At 28.6% G+C, this 27897-nt stretch overlaps 3 protein-coding genes across 3 annotated transcripts; 2 read left to right on the forward strand and 1 right to left on the reverse strand.

The window, feature by feature from the left end:
* Positions 1–276: 276 nt before the first annotated feature.
* On the forward strand, positions 277–12856 carry LOC107444506 (mitochondrial ribosomal protein L18). The gene is made up of 5 exons (XM_043048822.2): positions 277–464; positions 1824–1989; positions 7091–7204; positions 9343–9460; positions 12706–12856. The coding sequence occupies exons 1-5, from the start codon at positions 356–358 to the stop codon at positions 12793–12795; spliced, it is 597 nt and encodes a 198-aa protein (XP_042904756.1). The 5' UTR covers positions 277–355; the 3' UTR covers positions 12796–12856.
* A 1254-nt stretch (positions 12857–14110) lies between these two features.
* LOC107444513 (serine hydrolase-like protein) lies at positions 14111–21318 on the reverse strand. Its single transcript, XM_016058665.4, has 2 exons — positions 20982–21318; positions 14111–17191 (listed from the first exon to the last, which is right to left on the reverse strand). Exons 1-2 carry the CDS (start codon positions 21023–21025, stop codon positions 16219–16221), a joined length of 1017 nt encoding a protein of 338 aa, XP_015914151.2. The 5' UTR covers positions 21026–21318; the 3' UTR covers positions 14111–16218.
* A 36-nt stretch (positions 21319–21354) lies between these two features.
* LOC107444512 (chaperonin containing TCP1 subunit 3) lies at positions 21355–23607 on the forward strand. The gene has a single exon (XM_016058664.3). It carries the CDS (start codon positions 21639–21641, stop codon positions 23292–23294), a length of 1656 nt encoding a protein of 551 aa, XP_015914150.1. The 5' UTR covers positions 21355–21638; the 3' UTR covers positions 23295–23607.
* Positions 23608–27897: the final 4290 nt, after the last annotated feature.

Below are 27897 nucleotides of genomic sequence, written 5' to 3' on the forward strand. Positions count from 1 at the left end.
TGATCCTCTGCGGAGGGGATGGCACCCCCGCTTCGGTAGCCCGACGACCTGCGCGCGAAGTCGAGCACTTTACGGTAGCACAGTTTAACGAGGACCAATACCGCACACCCTCGGTCCCTACGCAGACTGATCCAAGTGGTCACCCACCCGCACACTGACCGTAGTCAGTGATGCTTGACTTCGGTGATCTGCTGGGAACCATGTCTTAACGATCAAACCACTGCGGGACTTTTTGAACATTGAAGTGGCTGCTGATCAGCGAGTCTTTTAGCATGCAGAAATAAGCAGGTAAAGACCTTGTTTCTCAATGCTGTTTTTCATGTAAACTTGTTTGTTAAAGTAAATTCATATTAAAATGTCAAAAAACCTTTTATTTCGGGGCTTGTTTTTAAATTTTTATCGACGTTTTAATTGGAAATATCCTTATCCTAAAGAGCTCCAACCTTCACCTCCTGAAAAAGAAAGTAAGCAACGAAACTGCTTACAATTTCAATACATTTTGAGTGTTTGTTTTCAACAATTAGTATTTCATTCCACAACTATCGATATTTATTTGGCTTGTTCGATGCTTTTTTTCAACTTCTATTATATGAATTTTTTTTTTTTTTTGCAATCAATCTTTTATAAAACATCTTTTTTAAAGTTGTTACTCTGCAAAATATTTTACACTAAACAAATCTTAAAGTTATTTTTATTGTATATTACTTCTATTGTGTTTCATGAATTCTCTAGATTGTCTAAATAAATTGATTTGTATTTTCGATTTGCCATTGTGTTGAACTAGGGTTCGATCCCCTGAAATGGCTTGAAGCCCTCCCATCTTCAGATTTATGGACATATCTGGGAAGTAAAGACGGCCTCTAGTCAATGCTGACCACGTTACTTCCATGTCTATTTTCTTCAAACTTTGGTTAATGCAAATTGTATTTTACGGTAATCAAAAGCTCCAAGGAACAGTGCCCATTCCAAGGGATTTAAAGTTTATAAGAATAAAAATGCTACATATATTGTGAAAATTAAACTGTTTTGATTTGCTATATGTTGTAAAGTTCTGTTATTTTAATATACATGCATTTTTTGTTCTACTGTAATTTTACTATACCAAAATTCAGTTGTGATTAGTTATGCATGTGACCCACTGTCTACATATTTTTTGTTGGGGAGATATTTCCATATTTTTTCCCATCCACAACTACTGGAATGGCCAAGTGCCATTATCCAGTTCTATGACATAATAATTATTTCATTTCAGGGACAGTGAAAACCCTATTACCACAGTACCTGTATATATATATTATTATATTTTTGATTTTACCTTTGCCATAATGCCCCATAATTATTAATTTCAAATAATACCTGCTGAATTAAATTATGTATTTACAAAGGAGTACAAATATAACATAGGCTTTTATCTGCTTAATTTTTATATTTATATTTTGAAAATTACTTGTTTGTTGTTACTGATACCTATGGTGATTTTCTTACCTTGGTACATGTAATAGCATTATTTCATTAGATAATCATCTGAAATTAGAGCAATAAAAAGAATGGTTGATAGACTTTTTTCTTACTGAATAATTTAATAAACTAATTGTCATTAAAATAGAAATTTTTTAAAAACAATTCAATATAAAATTTTAATTACATTCCAATTTTACCTTTTATAAACATTTAGATTACATGAAATAAAATTTATTTGTCTGAAAATTCATTCAATCATTTACCTGTAAAATTACTGAGATTTTTTTTCACATTTTGAACTTCATGTTGAAAACAGTTAACTACTTATTTATATATCTTTGCTCTTCTTTGTTTCTTTATAGCAATTAATCCAGAAAATCTTGTGAAGATTCAAAACCCTATGAGTGCAAATGATAAATTCAACCAAGAATATATAAATAGGAATCCACGAAATCTAGAACAAATGCTACTGGAGGTGAAGCCAAATGGCTATCCAATTGATGCACCCAATAGGGTATTCTGGAACAAGTAAAGTCATTGTTTGTTTCACTTATAATACTTCAGAATTGTTATCCTACGTAGTTATTATATTTATTGAATCTATAATCATGTATGCCATAAAATATCAAATAGGAACTCAGAAACTATAAAGCCTCTGTACATATACTAATATTGACATATGACATTAACAAAAACTTTCATAAAAATTCCTTAATAACTCTTGCACAGATTAGAATACAGTCAAACCCCACTATAGTGAACCATCTGGGAACCCAGTAATATGTCGGCTATAAACAATGTTTCAATGTATCCAAATATTTTTAATAATATTTCTTAGCATATGATAGTTGAATTATTGAACATGGTGAATCTGATTTTAGATACAATTTGTTTAAAAAAGTTATCAACAAACGAAATAGATGATAATGTAAACTTTAGATAGAGAAGAAAAACTTCTTTTCTAAAAATTGGTTTTAATTTTACATTTTATGAAAGAAACAAGGGATTTTTGATGGAACACAATTTAATTTTAAGTAGAATTCATTCATTTTCTTATTTACAATTCAGGATTTTCTGATCCACATTTTCTGTCGAAAAAAAAAACTTATTCAGTATATTTACTGCTTATTTTACTTCAGATTCTTGATAATGCTGAAATTTATTTTTTTTTTCTTCTAATAAGTTTTCTTCCTTAGCTTAGTTCTTTTGTTTAATTTCGGAGACAATGTCGTCATCGGTAAAGGTTCAAATTGCTCTGTAACATCTCTAGGAATTATCTATTGTCTTATTTGTATATTGAAAAATGTCTATTCCTTGTTTTTCTAGCCACAAAGTGATAAGTAAATTTTCTTCATCATGTCCACCCTCCACATTAGAGTCTTTCTTCTAAACCCTTCGAAAGACCTGCGTGGCGGAAACATTTGCGGATTGTTATTGGTGTTACTTGCCTGCATGATTTTTCTAGCAAAACGATTGGCTCTAGAAGAGATATGTTGTATCTGCATTGTTTTTTTTTATAGCTCTTAAAACATGCATCAGTTTTCTTCTCTAGTGGGACTTCAGGCTGCGAATAATGCCTTTGTCCATGTGCTGCAACACAGAAGTCGTTTTTGGAAGTAGAAATACTAGCTGAGTACAGTTTATTAATTTCTAAATGGGGGTGAACTGTGTATACCTGCAAGTTAAAAGTCAAATAACTGAAAAAAAATTGCGGAACTGAAGTTCGAGTTCTTTATAACCAAACTAAAAATTTCTCAACTGTTCACTATAAGTGTTTAAAATAATATTATCTAAAAGTTCAGATGGGACCACTAAAAAAGTTCCATACAACCAAGTGCTATATCCCAAGTTCACTATAGTGACTGTATTCACTATTCATCTGTATTAATAAAATATCAAAAATTATCTTATAAAATTCATGTCATTAATGACTTTCTAAGTTGTAAAATATGATACTTTATATCTAAAGAAAAATTCTCTATTTTATAATTATCTTTTCACATAGTATAGTATGTACAAATACAAGATGTATGAAATTTATTTAATTCTTACAGTTTGCAATATTTTATTTGATAATTTTTAATTGCCTTTTAAAAAATTGCAGTTTTTTCTTATAAGTGGTCAGTGTGTACCAAAATGTTATATATACAGGGTTTGTACACACCTTAAATATCAGGAGTACCAGTAAAAACTGAAGAAAATGAGATTCAGGAGGTCAGAAAATTAACATAGTAAAACATAATTTTACCCCAAAACCAGGTATTGTCCAGGAATTTTTCCACCTATCAAACAGAAATTTCAGTTCTCTAGAGTTTTTTATATTAAAATAATTCAGTCCATATTTTGATGAAATACAATTTAAGAACTCTTCACTTATTTAATATTTTAACAGGGACAAATATTTTTGCAGTAGCAAATCTTATGATTTAAATTTGTCATTTCAAAAACTTAATTTAATTAATAACTTTTTAATTAATTAATTTAGTAACATTTTATTTAAGACAATTGATATTAAGAATTCATTGATCATAGAATTATCAAAATGATGAATTGGTGAAAAAGGACTATAAACTAATTTACTTTTGGCAAAAAATATTTCGTTGCAAGTTGTGTTTTTATCCCAAAATTATTAAATATAATTTTTTAATTAGTTATTTTGAATATTGAGCATAATTACTATTCTTAATAAAATATTAAATTTTTAAATTATAGAGACTTTCTTTAACTAAAGTTATTTTTTATGAATTTCCCAACTTGGTGACTTTTACATACAGTAGAGCGCCGATTATCCGAACTGCTCGAGACCGAACATGGTTCGGATAATTGGAAAGTTGTTTAAAATCTAGTGTAAATTATTATTATTTATGCATTAACTTCCCTTCGCAGCTTTTGTAGGCTTAGGACTGGCAGTACTATCTAAAATAGCTCCGGCATGTTTAAAATTTTTTTCCTTTTTCAATTTTTAAATATTTTTAATTAATTTTTTTTTTAAATTTTCATTTTGAATTATTTTTATCATATTTCAGTTTTTTATAATTTTTTTGTCAATTACTGATTTTAAAACATTTTTCATTATTTTCCATTGCAAAAGAAATCCAGCAAAGATCTCGTTTCAAAGAAGACGCATTTTTTTTTAGCAGCCATTTATCCCTTATTCTTTTTAAATAAATCAACTGAACTGGATCAACTTCATTTTGACTTGCTATTCATTGCGAAATCTAATGGATTGCATGCTTCTATATGAGAAGATCCACTATCTTGAACTTAATCACCTACTTCTTTCACTTCGTCTGTAGAGTTCCGATTTTCATTCAAAATTTCAGCAACAATTTCATCATTTTCATCCGAAAGATTTACTGGTTCAGAAACTTCAGTTTTGTTTGTTTTTCTGTTAAGAATTTTATTCCAAGATTTAAGATTCCAAGCACTGTAATCACTAATTATTAGCCATAAGTTACAGCTACCCATTCCCTAATTATAGAACTTCAGAACTTATTAATTCATAAACTCCTTCTGCATTCCAACCATTGTAGACTATCAAAATGAAGCTTGCATTCTTGGAAGATAATTTTCTGTTGTAAAGGGGTATGTAGGTTTAGCTGTATCACAATACATGTATGTATGGCTACTATAAGAAAACTGCTAAAAAGGTTGTAAATTAAATATGGTCTTCAGATGTAGAGGGTATTATTTATTCTTCACAATTTAGAAAAATTGTCGATAGGTTAAAAAGTATTCTAAACTTTAAAAAAAAAAAAACAAATTCGGATACAGTTCGGATAATAAGGGTTTGGATAATCGGCACTCTACTGTATTTGCATCTTCATAATAGTTGTATTGAATTAGCAGTTCAATGATTGAACATTTCACTGGGGACCATTCACTAATTTATGTGTGTAATGTAATTTTATATATGTGTTCTTTTTCTGTTTGATTCACAACACATCTTTATCACAAGTTAAGTTTTGTGGTAATATGGAGAAAAAAATTATTTTTGGTATGATAGAAGACACCTGGTTTTTTTCAGTTACACTTCAGCATTTTTTCTCTCATTACAATTACAGCTATTTTTTTTATTATTTATTTAAAAAATTTAAGTGTTAACTTTCATAGTGTTTTTTCGCTCCTTTATTTTTATAATTATTTTAAAGACGTGGATTCAAATAAATTATGTCTGTTAAGGTGTGTCACTTTGTACATAAAGTAAGGTAAAATAGAAACTTGAGATTTTCTGAGCTCAGATACCCAGAATATTTGCACATCCATTTCTAAATAACTCTCTCTAATGTGCGTTCTAAATGCTCTTATGGTAACTGCTACATGTTTGGAAATTCTATAAGAGTTGGTTTAAAAACTTAAAATGTTTTGATTGTTTTAGAAAGATTTTATTTTTTTCATTCTCAAAATCTAAAGCATAACAAATTATCATTGTCATTGGTTTTTGCATTAATGTTTTAAATTGAATGCTGTTTTATTTTTTTAAAAAATCGAATTATTAAAATCATTAGTTTCAATCATTTAATTTAGATCATTTACATTTCGGTACATGTTAAAATTACTTTTTATTTTATTTTTTTAAATAAATTGTCTATAATCTTTAAAAGTAATCCAATATACATAACGTCATGATTAAGTATTTTAGTGAATTTCCTGATTGAAGTCACAGGCTTTAATTTTTTGTCATTGTTGACCCTCCTCTAAATCATTAACTATTTTATTGTTTTCCCTGAGTATATAGCACAAAATTTTGTATTTCCTGATGCTATAAAGGAATATTGAATATATATATNCAAAGTTTTTGAATGTCACTCAATCAATTAATAATTTACCTACTTGAATCTCTTTTGTTTCTTAACAATTATAATAATTTATCCTACAACTTAGGGGTGTAAAACCTTTTATCAGAAGTAGGGCTGGGTTTATGACCTGACAATGAAAAATTGTCAAAAAGCTAATTTATTTCTTATATTATGGAACAGCACTGCAGACAAACTCTTTTAACAAAATTTTCTTTATAATTAGCAATTTTGTTAATACTTATTTTTATATGCTATTCAATATATTGAATATATATATTGAATATATATATATTGATTTGTAACCTTGGTGATTGTAGTTGGCGTGATATATTAAAGAACAGAAATATCCTTTGAAAAACTGATCTTTAAAAAAAAAAAAAACATATTGATGGCTATTTTTTAGACAGTTTTAAAACTATAAAATTTAAGTGAAAAATGTAACTTAATGTTTGCAATAAGTCTATAATAGCTGTTAAAGCTTCTAAAAAATGTCTTTTGTTGTAAGATCTAAGTATAATTTTTTAAAAATCATATTAAAGTGTTTAGTAAAAGGCAAGTTACTTTGCTGCAATGTCTCTTTTTTTTTCTCCTTTTTTTTACATAAAAATTCAGAGTCATTAAAACTTTTTCTGGTTATCCAGAAAAAGTCAGAAATATTTACAAAATGCTTTTAGATTTTACAAAGTATAAACCATTTCAATCACTGGAAATACTTATATTAAAAAAAGTTCATATTAATTAATAATTTTTTTGTTATGATTTTTCTTGTGTTTATCTATTGTTAACTAAATGTTAATCAAAGTTTTCATGTAAATTTTTACTATTTTTAGGTTGCATTTTGAACGAAGTGCTAAACATACGTCAGCAAAAGTTTACCACAATAGTGGTCGTAAAATAGCTTCAGCTAGTACTAAAGAATGGGCTATTAAGAAACACCTTAAAAGGTAAAACAATCCTATTAAGTCTTTCCTTAAAATGTTTGCTTGGTTATGGGTAGAGATTTTGTCTGATTTAAGTTGGAAAACAATTTAAAACAAATAATATATATTCCAATCTCAGGGGTCTGTCCAGGCCGAATTTACCACCGTTTAGCGGTACCTTCACAGATTCAATTTTAGGAAAAACGGTAGTTTCACAAATTCAATTTTAGGAAAAACGGTAGTTTCACAAAATACTTTTCTTAAAATTTTATTTTTGTATCCTTTAAGACACAATAAATTCATATTTTTTTTACCATATTTTTGTGTTGATTTTTTAATATAATTTTTAATTTTTCACAAATTATGTCTAAATTTTCACAAAATAGGTACCTCTCAGAAAAACCTAGACAGACCCCTGAATCTCTACATCAGTGAAAAATGTACTTTATATTTTTCAATCTAAGTTTTTTTCTTTAATATATATTTCATTTATACATATTATATATATACAGTGGAGCATCGTTTATACGACGATCACTTATACGACGTTTTAGTGTGGTCCCAAATCATTCCTATTCATTTTAATGTAAAAATAAATCGTTTATACGACGCACAGAATCGGTTATACGTCGGTTTTTAGATTTTGTTCACGTTTATTTAATTTTTTATTTTTTCTTGTGTATTTTAAAAAAGGGCGGAATTTGCCAACATGAATGATACAGAAAAGGGTGCCAACAAGAATGCTTGGATGACGACCGTAATTTTTACTAGATGACTGAAAAAACTAGACAATGTTATGAAGAGGCAAAAACGAAAAATTTTGCTATTCATCGACCAATGTCCAGCGCACCCATCGATACTAATTATTTTGGAAAATGTAAAAGCTCTCTTTTTTCCTGCAAATTGCACAAGTGCGCTTCAGCCATTAGATTTGGTCATGATTAGAAATCTAAAATTGCATCATAGAAAGCAGTAAGTTCAACTCGCTATTCAAAGCATTGTAGAGACAAATAGCAAGAAAATATAATTAAAGGTATCATACATTCAAATTGCTCACTGCAATTTCTCTTCTTTGGTTATTTGTTTGTTTTGCTTTGTCTAATTTAGAAATTTATGTAAATCAACACGTTAAACATTAAAATTAACTGAAAACAGAGTTAGTTTCAGTTTTAGAAGTAAAAATCGATTATACGACGTTATCGTTTATACGACGTTTTTCGGTGGTCCCTTCGGCGTCGTATAAACGATGCTCCACTGTATATATAAACTATTGCATTGTTAATTATTGCAGAATTGTTTCAAATTTCATCTGTACCTATGATTCAAATAAAACAATTATCAGGACTTCTATGTATAAATAAAGTTATTTGTATATAATGGTATTCAAAATAATTTTAAATGAAATTTTTTAAATTAAGATTGTTCTATCAAAGCATGCATTTTGCATACATTTAAGAATTGGCAATGCGTTCATTTTATAATTTTCTAGTAGTTCTTCCATGAGAAGTTTTATTAATATGCTTGTAAATTGTGCATTATTAAAGTTTTTTCACTAACATTAAAATTTTCCTCATTAACATAATGAGATTACTTTAGGTTAAAGTCATTAGTTTATAATTATATCTTCTACTTGTGTCTAAACAATTGCTATAGTTCCTAAAATGCAGGCATAGGTTTATATTCCACAAAAATGTTACCTGATAATTGATACCTGAATAATATGCTATTAAGCATGATGCAATTATAAACAATTACAATTCACCAATTAAAATGAAAAGTAAGTTTATTTAGAGAATTAAGGTATACATTTAATATAATAAGTCTTTAATATAATAAGTCTTCTTTTTATATTGTTAATAGACTGTGGTACTATTTTTTTAAAAAAACTTATCTTAAAATTTTTTTAATAAACCTGCTTTTTTTAGTTTTTTCTAAAAATTACTTTAAGAAAAAAAAAATTCTGTCTAATTTAATAATTTTCCTAATAAAATATATTTATAAGCGTATTATTTTTAATGTATGAAAAGTCACCATACCAAAAAAAGTCAACCATTAATAAAGAAAAATAATATAAGTTGATTATTTTCATTTAATTAAATTTTTAAAATGATTGTGCATTGTTAAATAACTGTTGAAAGATTTTATTTCTTGTTTTACATTAGTGGTATTGATAATGATGCTGTCGCTTGTATTGCTCGTGTGCTTGCCAGAAGATGTCTTCAGAGTGGCATATTGTTTGTAAGCACTGAATTCGCCCCTCGTGAATTCAGGACTACTAAGGTAACACAATGCATTTTTTTTTCATTAATTTATTGTTGGTCCTTATTTGTTGGAATATAATAAAACTGGAGATCCCCAACATTAAAATTATAAAACTGTTTGATTTTGATATAACATTTTTAATGTCTTATTTTATATGCGTTTGGTTAATCCTCGAAACCTGACGGAGTCAGCTATACTCCATAAGGTTGTTGACATATAAAAAGTCCTTAATGGTCAGGGGATCAAATGACAGATCACCTCTTATTAGTCCAAAGCAGTCCAGTATGTGCTCGGATGAAGCAGAATGGTTATTGCATTTTTACAAATTGGAAAGCTCTTTTTGCCACCCTTGAAGGAGAGACACATTAGATAACCACTTACAAACCTGGTCAAGGTACCTCTGTTATATTTGGTATTCAATAGTGTGCCAGGGTGTGTCCTACTGTACCAGTAGTGCACAGGTGGTATGTGCCACAATGAATTAAGCCTTGATTTTTCATTGGTAAATATTTTTTGAATCTGTGGTCAGAACACTCTTGCAACTGTTCTTAGCAATGTCATTGACATATATGTTTATTTTATTTACTTACTATTATGCAATACATCTAATTAAATTAAGTAGACAAAAAGAAATTGAAAAATCAAACTTAGTTAACAGAAGGTTTTGGTGATAAAGGTTTCTGCGATAAGTAATATTAATCTGGGAAAATCAATTAATATTATTCAAGTACTCAAAAATCGGGGAAAAGGCTTTAAACTTAGGTCTAAAGTACCTAATAAACCAATACTTTTCCAGACAAATCGGTACAAATTCTGAAATAAATGCTTTGATGCTCGATTAGTTCTTCAACTTATATCAATAGTAATAAATTATAAGATATTTTGCAGTTAATATGTTTATAAATTGTACATAAATGTTATAAATTTTCAGAAATATTTATACATTATTACATACATTTATTAGAAACGTATGCGTTACAAAAATGATTGTCTTCAATATTAAAGAAAAGTATGTTAAGAGGCAACAAAGTTAAGAGTAACCAGACACTCTTACGGTTAAATTTGATCTGTCATAAATAACAGAAGCGAAACAAATTGTTTTTTGCGAATTATGCATCTTTACTACTATCTGAATTATTTCATGTAATACTTTTGATTTGTTTATTATTGTAATAGTGTTTAAAGCAGTTATTTGCATTTAACTTCTGCAAGTAAAACTGTTTTCTAATATATTTTATATTTGTTCATAAATAAAACAGAAGTAAAAAAAATTGCAATGAAAGTTTTGCAATCTATTACAAAAAATTGGGAATATTTTTTAAATTAAATCTGGATACATATTTTTTTGATGAGGAAAATATTTATATGTTTCTAGTTCTTTAAGTATAATTTTTGTGTTTTCACTAGTGTAAATATTCAGAATAATCTTGTATGACTTATTTAATATAATATATAGAAGAATTAAAAATGAATTATTAGTCAAATTCAATATTAATTATTTCTTTATATTTTTATCATGTTTTATTAATTTTTTTTCAATTTAATAATTTTGTTATTGAGACACTTTTTAATGCATGCATAGGTGATATATAAATTAGAAGACCTTAAATAATTTTTAGAAATATTTCCATACAAAATTATGTTGTATATTGCAAAACATTTCTTACAATAGCAACTCTTACATCTGCATTTACTTGCACCAACTATATTTATTTTGGTCTTATTTAAATTTTGCTAAGTTTTAAGTTTTTATTTTAGAAATATTTTTTTAACCTCATTTTAGTTAATTTAGTTTAGTTAGTTTAAGAGAGGCAAAGGGTCTTTAGAATTCAAAAACTATCATTACAGCTGCTTCTCTTGTACTCTATTTTTTTTTTCTACATATGGTTTTTTGTATTTATTGCTGTAATTGTCTTTTAATCTTACCATTAGAAATATAAAAAAAAGAAGCAAACATTTTTAATATTTTTTTTTTTTGCAGATAAAGTTGAATTTTAATCAAACTGCACCAATAATTAGTCTTTGTTAATAACTGCCCTAAACCCTTGTTAAGTAAACCTAACCTTCAATGAACAAATGTTGCCACACTTTTACTTTCTGTGTTCAACGCTACGTTTTAAGTGGCAAAAATCATTTTTTATTATTTTAACACTCTTATTGTTATATTTATTATTAATATAATTTTAATTGATTATATAATTATTAATATTATAAATGGCTTTCTGACAATTAAAGTATAGTTAGTTTCTAGCTAGTCATTTGAGTCAGTGTACAAACTAAAAATATGCTTATTTTTATATTTTCTTTGTCATATGTAAAACAAATCAACATATCTTATTTGTGAAATATTCTTAAATTTTGTATGTACTCTTAAATCAATACAAAATAAAATTGTTTGTAATCTTTTAACAAAGGAATAAACTTTTGTTAAATTTGTTTCACTAAGAGGACTTTTTTCTTCATAACTGTAAGTAATATTACACCCCCAGTGCTGTAGCTTTGGGGGACAAAACCCCCTCTGAAATTGTATATATACTTGATTAATGAATTATTCTACGGTAAGTAGCATGTAGATATAAAAAATTTTAAATTATTCAATTTTTATATATATATATATGTTAGGAGATAATCGATTACTCCCTTCAAACATACATTAAAACTACACCACTACACACCCCATGTAATTTCCATGGTGAAAAATATTGTCATGCCCAATGAAATATTTCCTCATATCCAGTTAACAAGTTAAACATGTTAAAAATTGTTATAACATCTTGACCTTGAACAGCTAGCCTAAAAATTGGAGTGTGATTAGTATTTAGATATCTAAAGATTAATGTCTATTTTAGAGACTTGTCAAGTAGAAAAAAAATTATGCATGTTACAAATTAATATTTAAATGGTAAAAAAACAAAGCATTTTGAAATTCTAAATAAGACTTTATTGAAGTCAATAAAATTAACACAATTATCATCGAAAATCAGTTTATTTGAAGATGAAGGTTGAAAGCGGTTTTGGACAAAAGGCAATCACTGAACTGGTTTGTGATTATTTTAATCCCTCTTTTTTTTTTCTTTATAATTGGTCACAATTTTAAATTTTTTTATCTTTCCTAATTAAATATTATCCATTAAAAAAATAATAGTTTACAAACCCTGAGTACATATTTTTTTGCTTCTTTTTAGTAGAATTCTTAACATGTATGGGTTGTCACTACGGAACACCCACTATATATACACTAAAATAATGTTTCCTTTTTTTAGGTTCAGCTTTTGTTAAAAACATTACAAGAAGGAGGCTTAAAAACTAAAGAGCTCAGTGCCATCTTAGCCAAAGATGAAAGATATCTATGATGTCTCAAGTGTGTAAACTTATTGTCTGTAAATAGTAATAAATGGGATTAGTTTCTTCTCATATCTTGTTTATTTTTTAAACAACCATTCGTTTTCTAAAATAATTAAAAAATGCAAACATTTCACACTGTATTGATTTACTAGTAATCTGTATATTTAAAGATTTAGAAATATAATTCACACTTTTTATATGTGGTTTATTTTAACATGGATGTATAAACTAAATGAAAATTAAGCTATTTATAAATTATTTTCATAAAATCAATAAATGAAAATGTTCTGTCATTCTACAATCATTGAAAATAAATTCAATTTAAATTGTAAACTCTTCTAATATGTATACAGACTTACAGATTTCGCTCTTTTTAGGTCAATTATAAATTACTGAATAAATTAAAATTACACTTTTTGTGTGAAAATACATTGAAATGGTTAATTTTTTTAATTGAAGCAAGCCATGGATTGTATATAAATAATTTCAATATTATGGGGTGCATCCATGACGCAGAAGTTCAAAATATGCTACCTTAAATAGTCAGATATCCAGGGTCTCTCAAAATAATAGCCTCAGAAAAATGTTTAAAAATTTTTGGATTGCTAATATTAGCTACAAAACAATATTGGACAAAGCAAACTGAACTACATTAGAAGAAAAGATGAAATCAATAAGATCAAGGCATGTGCTGAAAATATAAAAAACGCATCTTTCTTTTTCTTTAGCCTCTGATGATAAGAGAAAAAAGAGAAGACCAAAAATGACTGGGCAGTTGATTGTATATAAACAATTTCAATATTTTGAGGTGCATCCAACAAAAAGTTATTTAAAACAAAATTTTTATTATTCTAAATTTCATTTTTGTGTATAATATTTACACTAACTCCAAATATATTGTTATTTAACACTAAAGTAAGAAAATCCGAACATCAGCTTAATGACAAGCAATGTGCACACATAATGGTGAAGGGACCCATTTAGAAGCGTCACTTCAGAAGAGTGGACTACCGTAACAAACGAGTTAACTCATTTGTATAATCTTTTTAATTAACTTCGTAAATAAATTTACTTAACTAAAATTTTCATTTCTTAGCATCAATTATCCAATAGTTTTCTGTGCCCTTTTCAGCAGTTCCAACATAGGCTCAAAAGTAATAAATTAATTTTGCAATAAGTTAAATTTAAATAATTGTCATAATATTTATTCAAGTTACGTTTTGTGCACTTACTTATAAATAGTTGTATTAATAACCTTTGCACCCTGATTTAAATTAAAAATGTTTGTGTAAATTCAAAATTTGATAAAAATTAATATCTACATATAATTAACTATATATTTATTTATTTCAAATAACAAAATACAATAAAAGCTCTCAATAAATAACAACTTAAATACAAACTCATAATTGAAGAGAAATAGAACAGTTATTTTTTTTAACGAAAATAACAGTACCTAATAAGAATATAAATAACAATTCGTATATAAGTATATCCAGTGTACAAAAATAAACATTGTGAAGTTTAAAAAAAATGGAAATTTTGTTTTTAAAATAAATTCATAATCTGGCTTCTATTTTACAATGAAATTGTAAATACATAATAATATAACCAAATATTCCCATTTTTCTGTTATTTATGCAAAATTTTAAATAATGTAATAATGTTTAAATAATGTCAAAATTTTAAAATTATCACTATAATCTATCACATAAAAACAGGATGAAAATCACAATAAATAATTGTTTTCTTCTTACGAATTTCAATGAAATGTCACAAGAGAGGCAGCCAAGATTGTAAAATTCTAGAAAATTTTAAACCTAGAATAAATTCTTCTGAAGATAACAATGTAAACCGTAAATATAAAAATGATTTTGTTCTAGTATGGTACAGATAAAGCCTTTAATCGTTTAAAAAAAATTTGAAAATAGGAAAAATAAACACTTTGTTCAAATAAATACACATGCTTTTGTTACATGATGCTTTGTTACTTGGATGAAAACATATTAATTTTCATAAAAACTACTTCAAAAATAATTATGTATCTAAACATTTTTTGACTTTTAAAACAATATGGCAATGAGTCATTTAATTTAACAAAAGCTTCAAACAATTTATTTAAACCTCTAAATATGTATTTTGATGTTACTAGACATTACATGAACATAGAATGACACAACCCCTTATATTCTAATTTTAGATAGTGTTGGTCTATGGTTAGTTAAATCTGAATTACTTTGATGATCAAAAGTACATCATCATGTGAAAACCCACATAAAATTATCCAGATCCAACCTATTCTATCCACGAAAAAATTTATGGTTTTAGATATATATTTTTAAGCAATACAGTTACAAAAAAAAAGTTAATTTATTAATATTTATTCTTTTAGTTTCTTAATTCTTGTTAAGATATAACATTGTTCGCCAAAATTTGTTCAGCTCTTTTTAGTAATGAGGAAGCATTTAGGGTATTTTTATGCACTAAAAATAAAACTACCAGGGGTTACAATGTTTTAGCTCTGATGCGGGAGTCATACGGACCGTAAAATGAATAAAAAATGTGTATGAAAATTTAAAAACTGAAGAAAACTTGAAAGGACTATCATAGCTTCAAACACTTGATTTTGAGATTCCACATCTTTAACACAAAGTAAGTGAAAACATTTTATTCAAACTAATGTAAATAGGTTATTATTAAAATAAGAAAAATGTCAGTATTGTATTGTACAACTTTAAATTTAATTTTAAAAAAATCTAAAATGAAATTAAAGTAGAATCAATTCATTTTTATAAATTTTTGTTATTGTTTGAAACTATTATTTTTTTAAAAAAAAAAATGGTTGTACTGACTTACAGAATGCAGAACACACATTGATGCCTTCACAATGCAAAAATTTTTAAAATAACATTAAAAAAGGGATGAATGCAATTTTAAGTCTTAATGTGAAGTTTTATATGATTTTCGATTATTCAATTTAACATTGATATGACGTAAAATATTTTCAGCAGCAACTTTTTAAGTATCGTCGAAATATTGAATTATTAAACCTATTATTGTACTGGATTTTGACTTCTTTCACGAGTTTGTTTAATGACCAATATTACTTAGGTCATTTTAAAACAGACTAATTCATTAATCTATTAATTAAGCATCAGCTATGAATGTTCTGCTACTAGCTATCTGAAATAATTGTCTTTTTACAGCTTTTTTAAAACTCAATAAGATAGTTCAGTGGGTCACTAGTTGCCAACAAGACATGCAGTGAAAACCCTTAACCTGATATAATTAGGTAGTTTGTGCTACAACAGTTTGAAAAAATTACAGATCCATAAAACAAAACAATGGCTTGACTCTTGTAAGTCCCTTTGTGACAATTTTTTAACACTAACATATTTAGATTCTAATTTTTTATTTTTTTTTTATCTTTGTCAGTCAGCTAAAAATTTATTAACCAATGGAGCTACTCTTTCAGGATTGTTTAAATGAACAAAATGATTTCCCTCTACATGTTCCAAAACAAATCTCTTTGAATTTTTTCTGTAAATTTCATAAGCCATTTCTCTCATCTCTGGTGAATTACTAATGTAGTTAGGATGTGGATTAGTTGCCATAATTAACAACATTTCAGACCGAATAGCTTTTATATACTGAAACATCAATTCATGATTTTTAACATTTAAATACTCAACAGGCCGACATCTAAGATCTCTTGTAAAAATTACTCCTTTTCCACAATCAGATGGACGACTCCCACGTTTTAGCAAGATTTCTGCTCCTTCCCGAGTGATTTCACCATGCATTCCGTCTAACAACCTTTCGATTGCTGATTCAGGGGTATAGACAGGAGGTAAATTAGATAATTTTTTTTCTTGCTTTATATAATCATTAATCGATTTAGCAATAATGCCAGGAAAAACTCCGAGAGGCACTGATAAAACTTTAGCGATATCAAGAGCTACAACTTTTTCCACTATCTCTGAATGCATCGAAGTGAAAAACAAACCCATGGCCCCACCTAAACTATGCCCCAAAATACTGAATTTCTCCCACCCTAAAAACTCTACTACCCTTTTGTATTCAAGAATTGTATCAATATCTGAGTATAAACAACCTAGTGGTTTGTGGGACGATAAACCACAACCAGGAGCATCAACGGCAACAATGTAAAGTTTTTTACTAAGTAAAGGAAAAAGTTTATCAAACGTTCCACAGTTGTCTAACCATCCGTGAAATGCTAAGACGGGCTTTCCTGTTTCTGCTCCCCATGCCTTGGCAGCAATCTTCCCATATGGTGTGGGTATACATAATTCTTTAACATTAGTAGTTCCAAGGCAATCATTTGCAGCTAAATGGTTGTTTCTTAAACATCCTTGAAAGTGCTGAGAAATCTGCCTTAAACAGCTGAAAATAAATTAGATTTTTTAATTCATTTTATCAAAAGGATTTTAATGAAAAGATAATAATTATAATTAAATAGTTCTTATGTATTTTGTAAATATCGTTCAAATTGAGAGCATATTATTTTCTAATGAAATAATCACAGAACTCTATATATATGTATGCATGTATATATTTCTTCAGTCACTTTAATTTATCGCCATCTAGTGCTATACGAGATTTTTATATCCTTACACTAACTTTTTTTTTCTTTGATGCAAAAAATTCGAGTTTTGAAAAGAAGTTATGTGCTGATTTTAAGGCAAACAATTTTTAGTAGTACTCCAATGGTTTTTCTTGAATTTTTCATCAACTCTACTTTTGTAAATTTAAATAAACATACTCGTGAAATGTGATTGCTATGGAAAAGTTGACCAAAACCAAGTTCTTAAAGTTTCTTTCAAAATCTTCCCACCCCTAAGAAACAATGTGAATAAAATTTCTTAAGTTTTTATTAAAAAGACAAAATAATCCAAAATAATTTAGCTCTGAAAATAAAAACTATTTAGTGTAAAAAAAAATTATATCTGTAAAGCAAAGCTCATTCTAGGCAGAAAAAAGGGCAGTGTGCAAAAGTTAAAAGGCATTATTCTAAAAAGGCAATAATTTCTTTCGATGGGCTTTACACGTTCTATTAAAAAACATTGTCAATTAGTAAAAGAATTTTTTTTTAAACTTTACAAAAAGTAGCAAAGCAATCATATTAATTACTAATTTGTATNTTGTAAGTCTTTTCCCATGTTAACTGATAGGGGAACTGTGTGTAGGGGAGAAACATTCTCCCAATTTTGCCCATTTCCTTAACCGCCAGTGGGTTAAAATGCATGCATATATTAATAAAATAATAAATGTATGTTTTTCAGTGTCTATAGTTATGATTTAATAATTATGATTTAATGATAGTGGAAGTAACTGCAAACTTTCAAAGACAAGTGCAACAAGAGGGTGTGATGGCTATTTTTCTTTTCCCATATAAATCTATGTATTGACAGCAATGACAAAATAAATAAAAAGAGTTAAAAACAACAAAAGTTTAAGAAATCCATTGCAGAGTTTGGGGAAAAAATAAAGAAGGGCTAAGGACAGAAAGGGTATGGAGTCTATAGTCTATCACATCAGGGCACTAATTTAATTCAGGCTTTTGTTGCAGTTCATTTACGTCGCACTAGAGCTGCACAATGGGCGACGGTCTGTTAAACATCCCTGAGGATGATCCGAAGACATGCCATCACAATTTTGATTCTCTGCGGAGGGGATGGCACCCCCGCTTCAGTTGCCCGACGACCTGCACGCGAAGTCGAGCACTTTACAGTAGAACAGTTTAACGAGGACCAATACGAGGTCCCTACGCAGACTGATCCAAGAGATCACCCACCCGCACACTGACCGCAACCAGTGATGCTTGACTTCGGTAATCTGCTGGGAACAGTGTCTTAACGATCAATCCACTGCGGGACAATTTACTTCAGGGGCAACAGGGTGGATTCTTTTGACTAAAAGGGCAGCAGGGTGAATTCTTTTGACTAAAAGGGCAGCAGGGTGCTGCACCCTGTTTACCCTGCCTAGAATGAGCTCTGCTGTAAAGATTGATTATTTTTAGAAAAGCAATAAATATAGATGTACATAGAAATATTAAAAAAAAGTACTTTATTTTCCTTCCAAAATATTTATTTATCAACAAATTAATATATGACCCTCTCACATAGTGAACCATACAGACATTTAAAAATTTCGGAATATAAAGATTGTATTTGGAAATTATAGTAAATTAAATTCGTTGATCAGATTTAAGCACAGAAATCCAAAAATAGATCATCAATTAAGTTCGTCTGCCATGCTACATGCTTTAAGTACCCATCATTTACAGTGGAGACATTGTACCTAAACCTTCAGGAATTTTAACTTGCAATAGAACTAAGCAACTCTGTGAGACTGAAGTATCAGTTTTATGTTGTAATTGGCATTAAAATAACATTTTATCTATGAAACTGCAACAGATACTTCATATAGTGGTGGTTATAATAAAAGGATTGCACTAATTGAAGCTCATAGTAAAATCCATAGATTGCATTTACATATTGCTTGACAACTCTAATGCTAATAATGCAAATACAAAAGCTTATAAAACTAAAACATTTATAAAACTCATTGTTCACAATATACCTAATTTCATCTAAAAGACTTTTAATAACCATTAATTATTTCAAATTTAATTTAATTATAGATTTTTTTAGGTACTTATATTTTTAAATCATGGTGTATAATTTTAGTTCTTTTATTTCAGTTTAGTTACAATTTTGATACATTTTCAGGAAAATTAGATCACTAGTTCGTTAAAAATGCATTGGTCTATTTAAAAAATGCATAATCAGTATTTTCAAGAAAAATTTAATTTTTTTTAAAACATTACACTAGTCTCCTAAATTGAAATTCTTATACTAATTATGTGTATTTCAACAAATATAATAATAAATAAGATATTGCTTTTTAAAATTGTTCAAAAATTTATAAATATTAATAGTTATGTATTTTACTTTAAAAAATAATAATCAATTTCAATCAATAACCATATACTAAAATACAATAGAGCACACGCGAATAATCCTGAAAGACGAGTTATCTTGTCCATCGCGATGAAATCAGCAAATATCACAATTTTTAAATTAATAATTTATCAAGCAATATTGATGTAAGCACAACATATTGTCCTCAAAAGAGATTAAAACTAGAAAATAAATATGAATCTAAAAATATTTTGAAGTAAATGGGAAAAAAAAATATGAATAAACAAATAGCACTTGCAGTAGTCACTGCCTTTAATATATATTTTTAAAATCCTCGTCAAAAATGAACTCTAAAATTATGTACTTAAGTTAGAAAGAAAAAAATTTATCTAAATTAAACAAATCACTACTGAGAAAGGCTGGATTGAAAACATTTAAATAAATCGGATTTCACAGATAAAACTTCAAGATGGTTCTTATAATCCTTTACAGTCTTTTCCCAATTTTCTGCAACAATAAAACAGGTTTTAATGTTTTTAACTCACTTTACTCAATATTGATACATTAGATTTTAATAGTGTTTTTGTTTCCTCCTCGTTTATGTGCACACAAAGAAACATTCCAAAAACTATTTTTCTTTGGCACAAAGAAAAATAGTAATTGATACATAAAAATAAATACATAATTTTGACTTAAATTTTAAGAAATATTCTAACAATATGTGAAATTTTCAAAATTTGTACTAGAAAACATTATAATTCAAATTTTTGTTAAACTGACATTCTGGAATTTTTTTCTTTCTTTCATTTACAACAACACTAATTTAATCCAACACAACCATTTAACAGAGAAAAAGCTTGGCATATTTTTAACATGATGTTTAGAGCCATAAAAAAAAATTATCACTTTTTGTAATATATGCTATGAATGTAAAAATCGAAAAAGGAGATAATTACCTCGCATATTTTAAACATAATGCATAATGAAAAAAAAAGCAAATTGCTCTGGAGTAAAGAGTAGCACTGCATAAAAAAATAGACTATAAAAAGGGCATTACGGTATCCTATAAAAATAGACTGAATCTTCCTAAAACAAAAAATTTCTCGGATTTTTTTTTAAATTAAAGGCCATGGAATAATTTTAATTGATATTCCAGTGAATCAAGAAACCGTATGCTTATGCTAAGAAGAAAAAAAAATTAGAATGCATAAAACTTAAAAATAAATTTAATAAAACTTATACAAACGTACTTGCGGAATAAGATTTTTGAGGTTATATTTGTAACAAGATGCATACTGATAGCTAATACTTATATATACTTGCACAATGCAATTTTCTTTAAATTATTTTCAATAATTTAATTTTTAAAATAGGAAAGAAAAAAAGGAACTTAATATTTAGTAGTATGTATGAAATGATGTAATTTAATACACAATCGGGTAATTGAAAATGTAAACAGTTTCCTTATTCATCGTGTAAAACTTTCATAATTTTTCGCATAGGTATAAATTTTATCGATTTAAAAATCCGTCATTCGGTATGAAATTTTCTAAACTTTACAGTATCAACTGAAAGAACGGTGCGCACTGCTTTTTCAAACTACTTTACGAACTTAAAGGATTCAGACAGTTGTCTGCTAAAGTACAGTCAAAGTTAAATTTTTATTGTATTATAAAACCTTTTAAAAAACAAATATATATACCCTATAGATGATAAAATAGTGTTTTCATAACAAAAAAATCAATTTCATGTTCTTTTTTAAATACTAGTTAATTTCTTTTTAGCTTTCGTTTTTAATTAACTTTAACTTCCACTGCTACTGATTCATCTCTTTCGCCCATCACATTGTTGTTTAAACTACAGCTTCCTATTTAAATTCCTTATACAATTGTCTTCTATCAAAAATTATGATGCAGTTGGGTGGTACACCTATTTTAGTTCTTAGTCAAGACACTACAAGGGAATCTGGACGTAAAGTTCAAGTCCAAAATATACAGGCCGCAAAAGCCGTGTCAGATGTCATCCGCACGTGCCTTGGCCCCAGAGCTATGTTAAAAATGCTTCTGGATCCCATGGGAGGTGTTGTTATGACAAATGATGGAAATGCAATTTTACGAGAAATAACTGCTCAGCATCCAGCTGCAAAGACTATGATCGAGATCAGCCGTACACAAGATGAAGAAGTTGGCGATGGCACTACATCTGTCATTGTACTTGCCGGTGAGTTGCTGCATAAGTCACTCCCATTTTTAGAACAAAATACTCATCCTACCGTGATCATCAATGCATATCGACAAGCTCTTGATGATGCTATAAGTCTCCTACACTCAGAAGTCTCAACCCCTGTAGATGTTGATAACGCTGATGAGATGTTGAAAATCATTAATGGATGCTTGAGAACAAAGCCAATGGGTTCCTGGAATGACAAAGCATGCCAGATTGCACTTGATGCTGTCAGGACTGTTCAAATGGAAGTTAATGGCCGTACTGAAATAGATATCAAGCGTTATGCAAAAGTTGAGAAGATTCCTGGTGGAACTATTGAAGATTCTAAAGTATTAAATGGAGTTATGCTGAATAAAGATGTCACACACTCAAAAATGCGCCGGTTCATTAAAAATCCACGAATCATGCTGCTGGACTGTAATTTAGAATACAAGAAAGGTGAAAGCCAAACTGAAATTGAAATTTCAAAGGAGGAAGACTTCACTAAAATTTTGCAATTGGAAGAAAAGTACATACAAGATATGTGTGCAGAAATAATCAAGTTCAAGCCTGATGTTCTCTTTACAGAGAAGGGCGTGAGTGATCTTGCTCAGCACTACTTAGTCAAGGCTAACATCACTGCAGTGCGTAGAGTCCGCAAGACTGATAATAATCGAATCGCCAGAGCCTGTGGTGCTACAGTCGTTAATAGAGTTGACGAATTGAAAGAGGAGGATATTGGCACCAAAGCTGGTCTGTTCAAGATCGAAAAAATTGGAGATGAATATTTCTGTTTTGTAGTGGAATGTGAAAATCCTAAAGCTTGCACTATTCTCTTACGTGGTGCTAGTAAAGATATTCTTGCCGGGATCGAACGTAGTCTTCAAGATGCCATGTGCGTTGCTCGTAACGTTGTTTTGGATCCTTACTTGGTGCCTGGAGGCGGTGCTGTAGAGATGGCCATAGGTCAACGATTAATGGAAAAATCTAAGAGCATCACTGGAATTGATCAGTGGCCCTACAGAGCTGTGGCCGCTGCCCTTGAAGTTATTCCTCGTACCCTCATTCAAAATTGTGGTGGAGATGTTATTCGTTCATTAACAGCTCTACGTGCTAAGCATGCTACATCTGGAAATATAAATTGGGGTATTGACGGAGGAACTGGTCAGCTAGTTGATATGAAGGTATATGGTGTCTGGGAACCTTTAGCTGTTAAATTGCAGGTTTATAAAACCGCTGTAGAGACTGCTATCATGTTATTAAGAATCGACGATATTCTATCCGGTATCAAAAAGAAGGAAGATAATCCACAGATTAACCCCAGCATGGAGCCATCCGAGGAATCTATGAAGGAATAAATTGTTTTGTTCAAGTTTTCTTTTTAACATCATCTATTTCCAACTTCTTTTGTATCACCTTCCATTTTATTTTTCTTATTATTTATACAGAAAAGTTGCTAATGTGTTTACACATTTACTGTGATTCGTTGCTCACGCATTTTTAAGACTAACATAATGTGAACTTAAAATGGCTAATGTATTCAGAATCATGCTGCAACTAATGTTCAACAAAGTTGACTAATGATTTTGGGTGGATTTTCATTTAACAAGCAAGATCTATTGCTTTATATTTTGCTAAAATAGCTATATAAAATAAAGTTACTTAATTATATTGTTCTTTGTCACTTTATTGTGTTTCTAAGATTATGCCTTTGTGGTTTGTTTGTGTTTTAAATTATTTTACCTTTTCCTATTTTTTTTATTAAAAACATTAATTCCTAATCTTTTATGAATTTTTGCTAGTTTTTCAAATATCTTTTATTTAATTTTGCTATTAGTACTAATTATTATTCACAACAAATCTTCCTTGTTTTCGTTTTTTTTTTTTTAAGTCAATGAAATTGTGTTTAACAAAGGTACAAATTAAATTAAAACAACTTTTCATTATCTATTTTATTATGAATAAAATAAAAAGAAGAAATTTTACTTCAGGAATTAATGCTTTCAGGGTAAGAACTAAATTCGTGGGTCATTGCTGTCAATTATGTCTTTCTATTTCATGCATAAATAAATGTAAATCAATACATAGAAAACTAATTTAAATCTTTTAAATTGGTTGTAATATGGATTTCGCATTTATACGCGATTTAAAAAATATAATTGTGATTCGTATTCGCATGATCTAAAAATTATTTGTATTTTGCGAGTTAAAACTTCAATATTGCAATTCATATTTATTATTCGTGTAAGAAGTAAGTTTTTCTTGAATTAGGTTCTATAAGGGTGAGATATTCCTCATTGGTAAGTAATTTAACATTCAGTGTCTCAATTACCCCTAATTGGCTTATGCTTTGTGTTCCTATTTTTTGTTTTTAACAAGTTAGCTGCTGTATATCCCAACAATGTATTTAACTTATAATCATTTCAAAATTCATTGTTGTAAGTTTTTTTTTTTGTAGATAAAGTGAAATAAATTATTCAAAAAACATATCTGACAAGTCACTAAAGTAAATTCTTACATTATGAGAGAGATATTGTATTTACAACTCTTCATTTAGGATTCGTCAAGTTGACTTTTATCAATTATAAGAAGTTAGGATATTATTGTAGCATGTTGAAAGGTAGCAAATGTAAAATTTTATCCTTTATCTATATTTTAATGAAAATGTAAGATTATTTCCCTTAAGCTATGATAATTTGATATAAAAATAATATTTTGAAAAATATAGTCTATTTATTAGCTATAGAATAACTAAATTACACAGTTGACGACTGCTGAATTTTCTAGTAGACTACTAGATTTCTACTGGTTTAGTTAAAATTCTAGTTTTAGTACATTTTTGAGTAAGTTTGATTTAGTAAGTTTCCTAAAATGATCCCTTTTCAAATAAAATTTTCACTAATTTATTTCTTATTTGAAAATTTAAATTATTGCCAAATCAATATATAATGAAGTGAGTTTTATTTATAATAATCAGTTTGAAGCTTTTTTTTTCTAAAGTTTTTAGTTTATTTTTTTATCAGATCTCCCTTCTAAAATTAGCTGAATTTTCAATGAATTAATTTATAATATATTAAACTTACTTTCATGAATTAAATTTCTATTACTATTCAAAACTATAAGTAAACATTATAAAAACATTTCAAGTTCATTTAATATCAATCATAAATGGAAAAAAATTGCAGATCATTTATAGTTATTTTGATGACTTAATTTCTAATCCCTAAGTTTCCCTGTGTGTAGAATATATGGTTTATATTGCAATAGTTATGAAATTTATATTTCGTGAAATGTACAGGATTTTTTTTCTTTCCATATTAGCAGCTATGGCATTAGATGTAATTATCTAGGGTTTTAACTAAATATTAGTAAGGAAAATAATTCTTCTTAGTCAGCACAACAGCCCCTAGCAAGCCTTGGCTGCCTCAACAACTGACAGACGCCAGCACCTCCTATCCATTGCAACTCCCTTCCAATTTCTAATCATTAAGGTTTTCGGGTCATTTCCATGTCGTTGAACCATCTAATAGGGGATATACCTTGCACATTGCTGAGGTTTCTGAACTTGAGGTCTTTTACAGGGTGGGGTAGTTGGTCTCACACCCAACATAGAGGACCAGTCCCCAGGGGCAGTGTGCCCGACTATACCCGGGAAAGAAAAAAAAAATGCTAGGGTATAATTTTACCAGTGCTAATAATTTATTTTGGAGTTTTTTTTTGATTTTATAAAAAGGTTTTATTAACTGCATCAATAAATCAAAGCAACATTAGTATAAAAAAAATAATTGAACATTGTTTAAAACAATTGAAATGTGTTATTTTTTAAGGGCAAAAGGAACTAATCAAAAATTTTATAACGAAAAGCTTTTTTTGAAATATTTTGCGAATGGAAATGGAATTACTTGCTAAAAATCCCATCTTTTATGTGTTTTTTTTTTTTTTTTTAANTAGGTTTTTTTTTTTTTTTTTTTTCAAAATGAAATGTTGGAAATTTATTTTTGTTCAACTGCATTTGATTTACAATTTTCCAAATTATAAATAATCAGTTTGAAGTAAAGTTTCTCACATTTATTTTGAATGCATGACAAAATTTAATGCGAAATAATGAAAAAAAAGCATGGAATTTCTGAACTGCTCACATATTTGAAAAAGTAAGAAAAAATAATTTTATTGACAAACAATTCTATTGTAAAAGAAAATACAAGTAATGAAAAATTAGAGAAATAAGCAAATTTTACTGTAAATAAAAAAACTAAGTCATAAAAAACTGGAAGAATTGGCAAAAAACTGGATACTTCTTTGAAAAGTCAGTGGCATGCCATTGTGTAACCCTACGCTACACCTCGACATAGGTTTGAAGTTTTCGAAGTTAACTTTTATAAGAGTTGAACATGCAAAACAAGATGAATACTAGAATTAAATACACAGCAACAGATTTATTGATTGGGTGCATCTTTTTGGAAAGGTATAGAGAGATCTTGTTCAAGTAATGATGGACAGTGTTCAGAATAAGAAATCTATGACACATAGAATGAGGGAAGGACTAAACAAGGAATTTTCATAAAAAGAAAATTTTCAATAAGCTTTGGCTATTGGCCATAATTCTAAAAACAGAAGTATTGCCTTACAAACTTGTGACTGTTTTAAGATATCTCTCCGGATCTTAATACCATAGAGAATGCATGGGTTATCTGCAAGCAGAGACACAAAATGTTTGTTTGTTTAAGAATTTTAGATTCAAAAATAATATAAGAGGTAAGAACTATAAAAATCCTAATAGACTTTAAGCCGAGACAAGTAAAACTGATTCAACAAAATTTATTAATATTTCCAATAAAATTGTCTTTTAAAATTTTATGTTGATTCAATTATCATGCTTGCTATTTTATACCCACTGATTCCATTTATCACCTTGAAAGGAAATAGCAAGCTCTCTCTGACCACATAATTTTAATAGTTTTTTGAGAGATTATCTGTATGCACTTGATAATCAGGTATCTGTTAAAAATAGAGAGCAGATAGATAAGGGCATTTAAATAAAGTTCTTACTTTTAAAAATTGATTTTAAAAAAATTTCACATGCAAGGAATATTTTTAATCATATTAAACAAATATAATTTTATATTTTCTTCTATTTTCATAATTTTGAAAAAAATTAAAAATTAATATAATATGTTCCAATTTTCTTATCTTTCAATTTCATAGCTTCTATTCGATATCAGCTTGTTTGGATCAACTTTAAATAATCGAAGTTATGTTTCAAATGTTTTTTTGTTGTTGTTTAAAATAAGGCTGAAAAAGTGATAACTTTTCACTGTGTATCAATAGAGAGCTAGATACATATATTCCTGATTAAAATGAAATTTTTTAGATTCCAAGGAATTTTGCAACAACCACATAGCCGAACATGTTTGACTTAACTTATATCCTCCTACTTTTTAATGGAGTCTATATTACAATAAGGTATAGGGGAAAAAAGCACACAGCTAATTTTCCTTTGTAAAGACATGGTTTCCAATAAAACAGGTCCCGCAGTGGACTGATCGTTAAGACACGGTTCCCAGCAGATCACCGAAGTCAAGCATCACTGGCTGCGGTCAGTGTGCGGGTGGGTGACCACTTGGATCAGTCTGCGTAGGGACCGAGGGTGTGCGGTATTGGTCCTCGTTAAACTGTGCTACCGTAAAGTGCTCGACTTCGCGCGCAGGTCGTCGGGCTACCGAAGCGGGGGTGCCATCCCCTCCGCAGAGGATCAAAATTGTGATGGCATGTCTTCGGATCATCCTCCAGGATGCTTCCCAGACCGTCGCCAATAGCCCATTGTGCAGCTCTAGTGCGACGTAAATTAACAACAACAACAACAACATCCAATAAAACAGCGAAGTCAAGCATCACTGATTGGTCATTAAGCAGATGGGTTACCACTTTGGTCAGTCTGCGTAGGAAATGAGGGTGCGCGGT

Source organism: Parasteatoda tepidariorum, chromosome 2, assembly GCF_043381705.1.
Source record: "Parasteatoda tepidariorum isolate YZ-2023 chromosome 2, CAS_Ptep_4.0, whole genome shotgun sequence".
Taxonomy (NCBI): Eukaryota; Metazoa; Arthropoda; class Arachnida; order Araneae; family Theridiidae; genus Parasteatoda; species Parasteatoda tepidariorum.

Excerpts from the sequence above, each read along its gene's own strand:
- LOC107444506 (XM_043048822.2), top strand. The coding sequence starts at position 356 with ATGTCAAAAAACCTTTTATTTCGGGGCTTGTTTTTAAATTTTTATCGA. Across the intron at positions 1,990-7,090 it reads AATAGGGTATTCTGGAACAA|GTTGCATTTTGAACGAAGTG; the intron begins GTAAAGTCATTG and ends TACTATTTTTAG. Across the intron at positions 7,205-9,342 it reads ATTAAGAAACACCTTAAAAG|TGGTATTGATAATGATGCTG; the intron begins GTAAAACAATCC and ends GTTTTACATTAG.
- LOC107444513 (XM_016058665.4), bottom strand. The coding sequence starts at position 21,025 with ATGCATCTTGTTACAAATATAACCTCAAAAATCTTATTCCGCAA. Across the intron at positions 17,192-20,981 it reads TCAAAAATCTTATTCCGCAA|CTGTTTAAGGCAGATTTCTC; the intron begins GTACGTTTGTAT and ends ATTTATTTTCAG.
- LOC107444512 (XM_016058664.3), top strand. The coding sequence starts at position 21,639 with ATGATGCAGTTGGGTGGTACACCTATTTTAGTTCTTAGTCAAGACACT.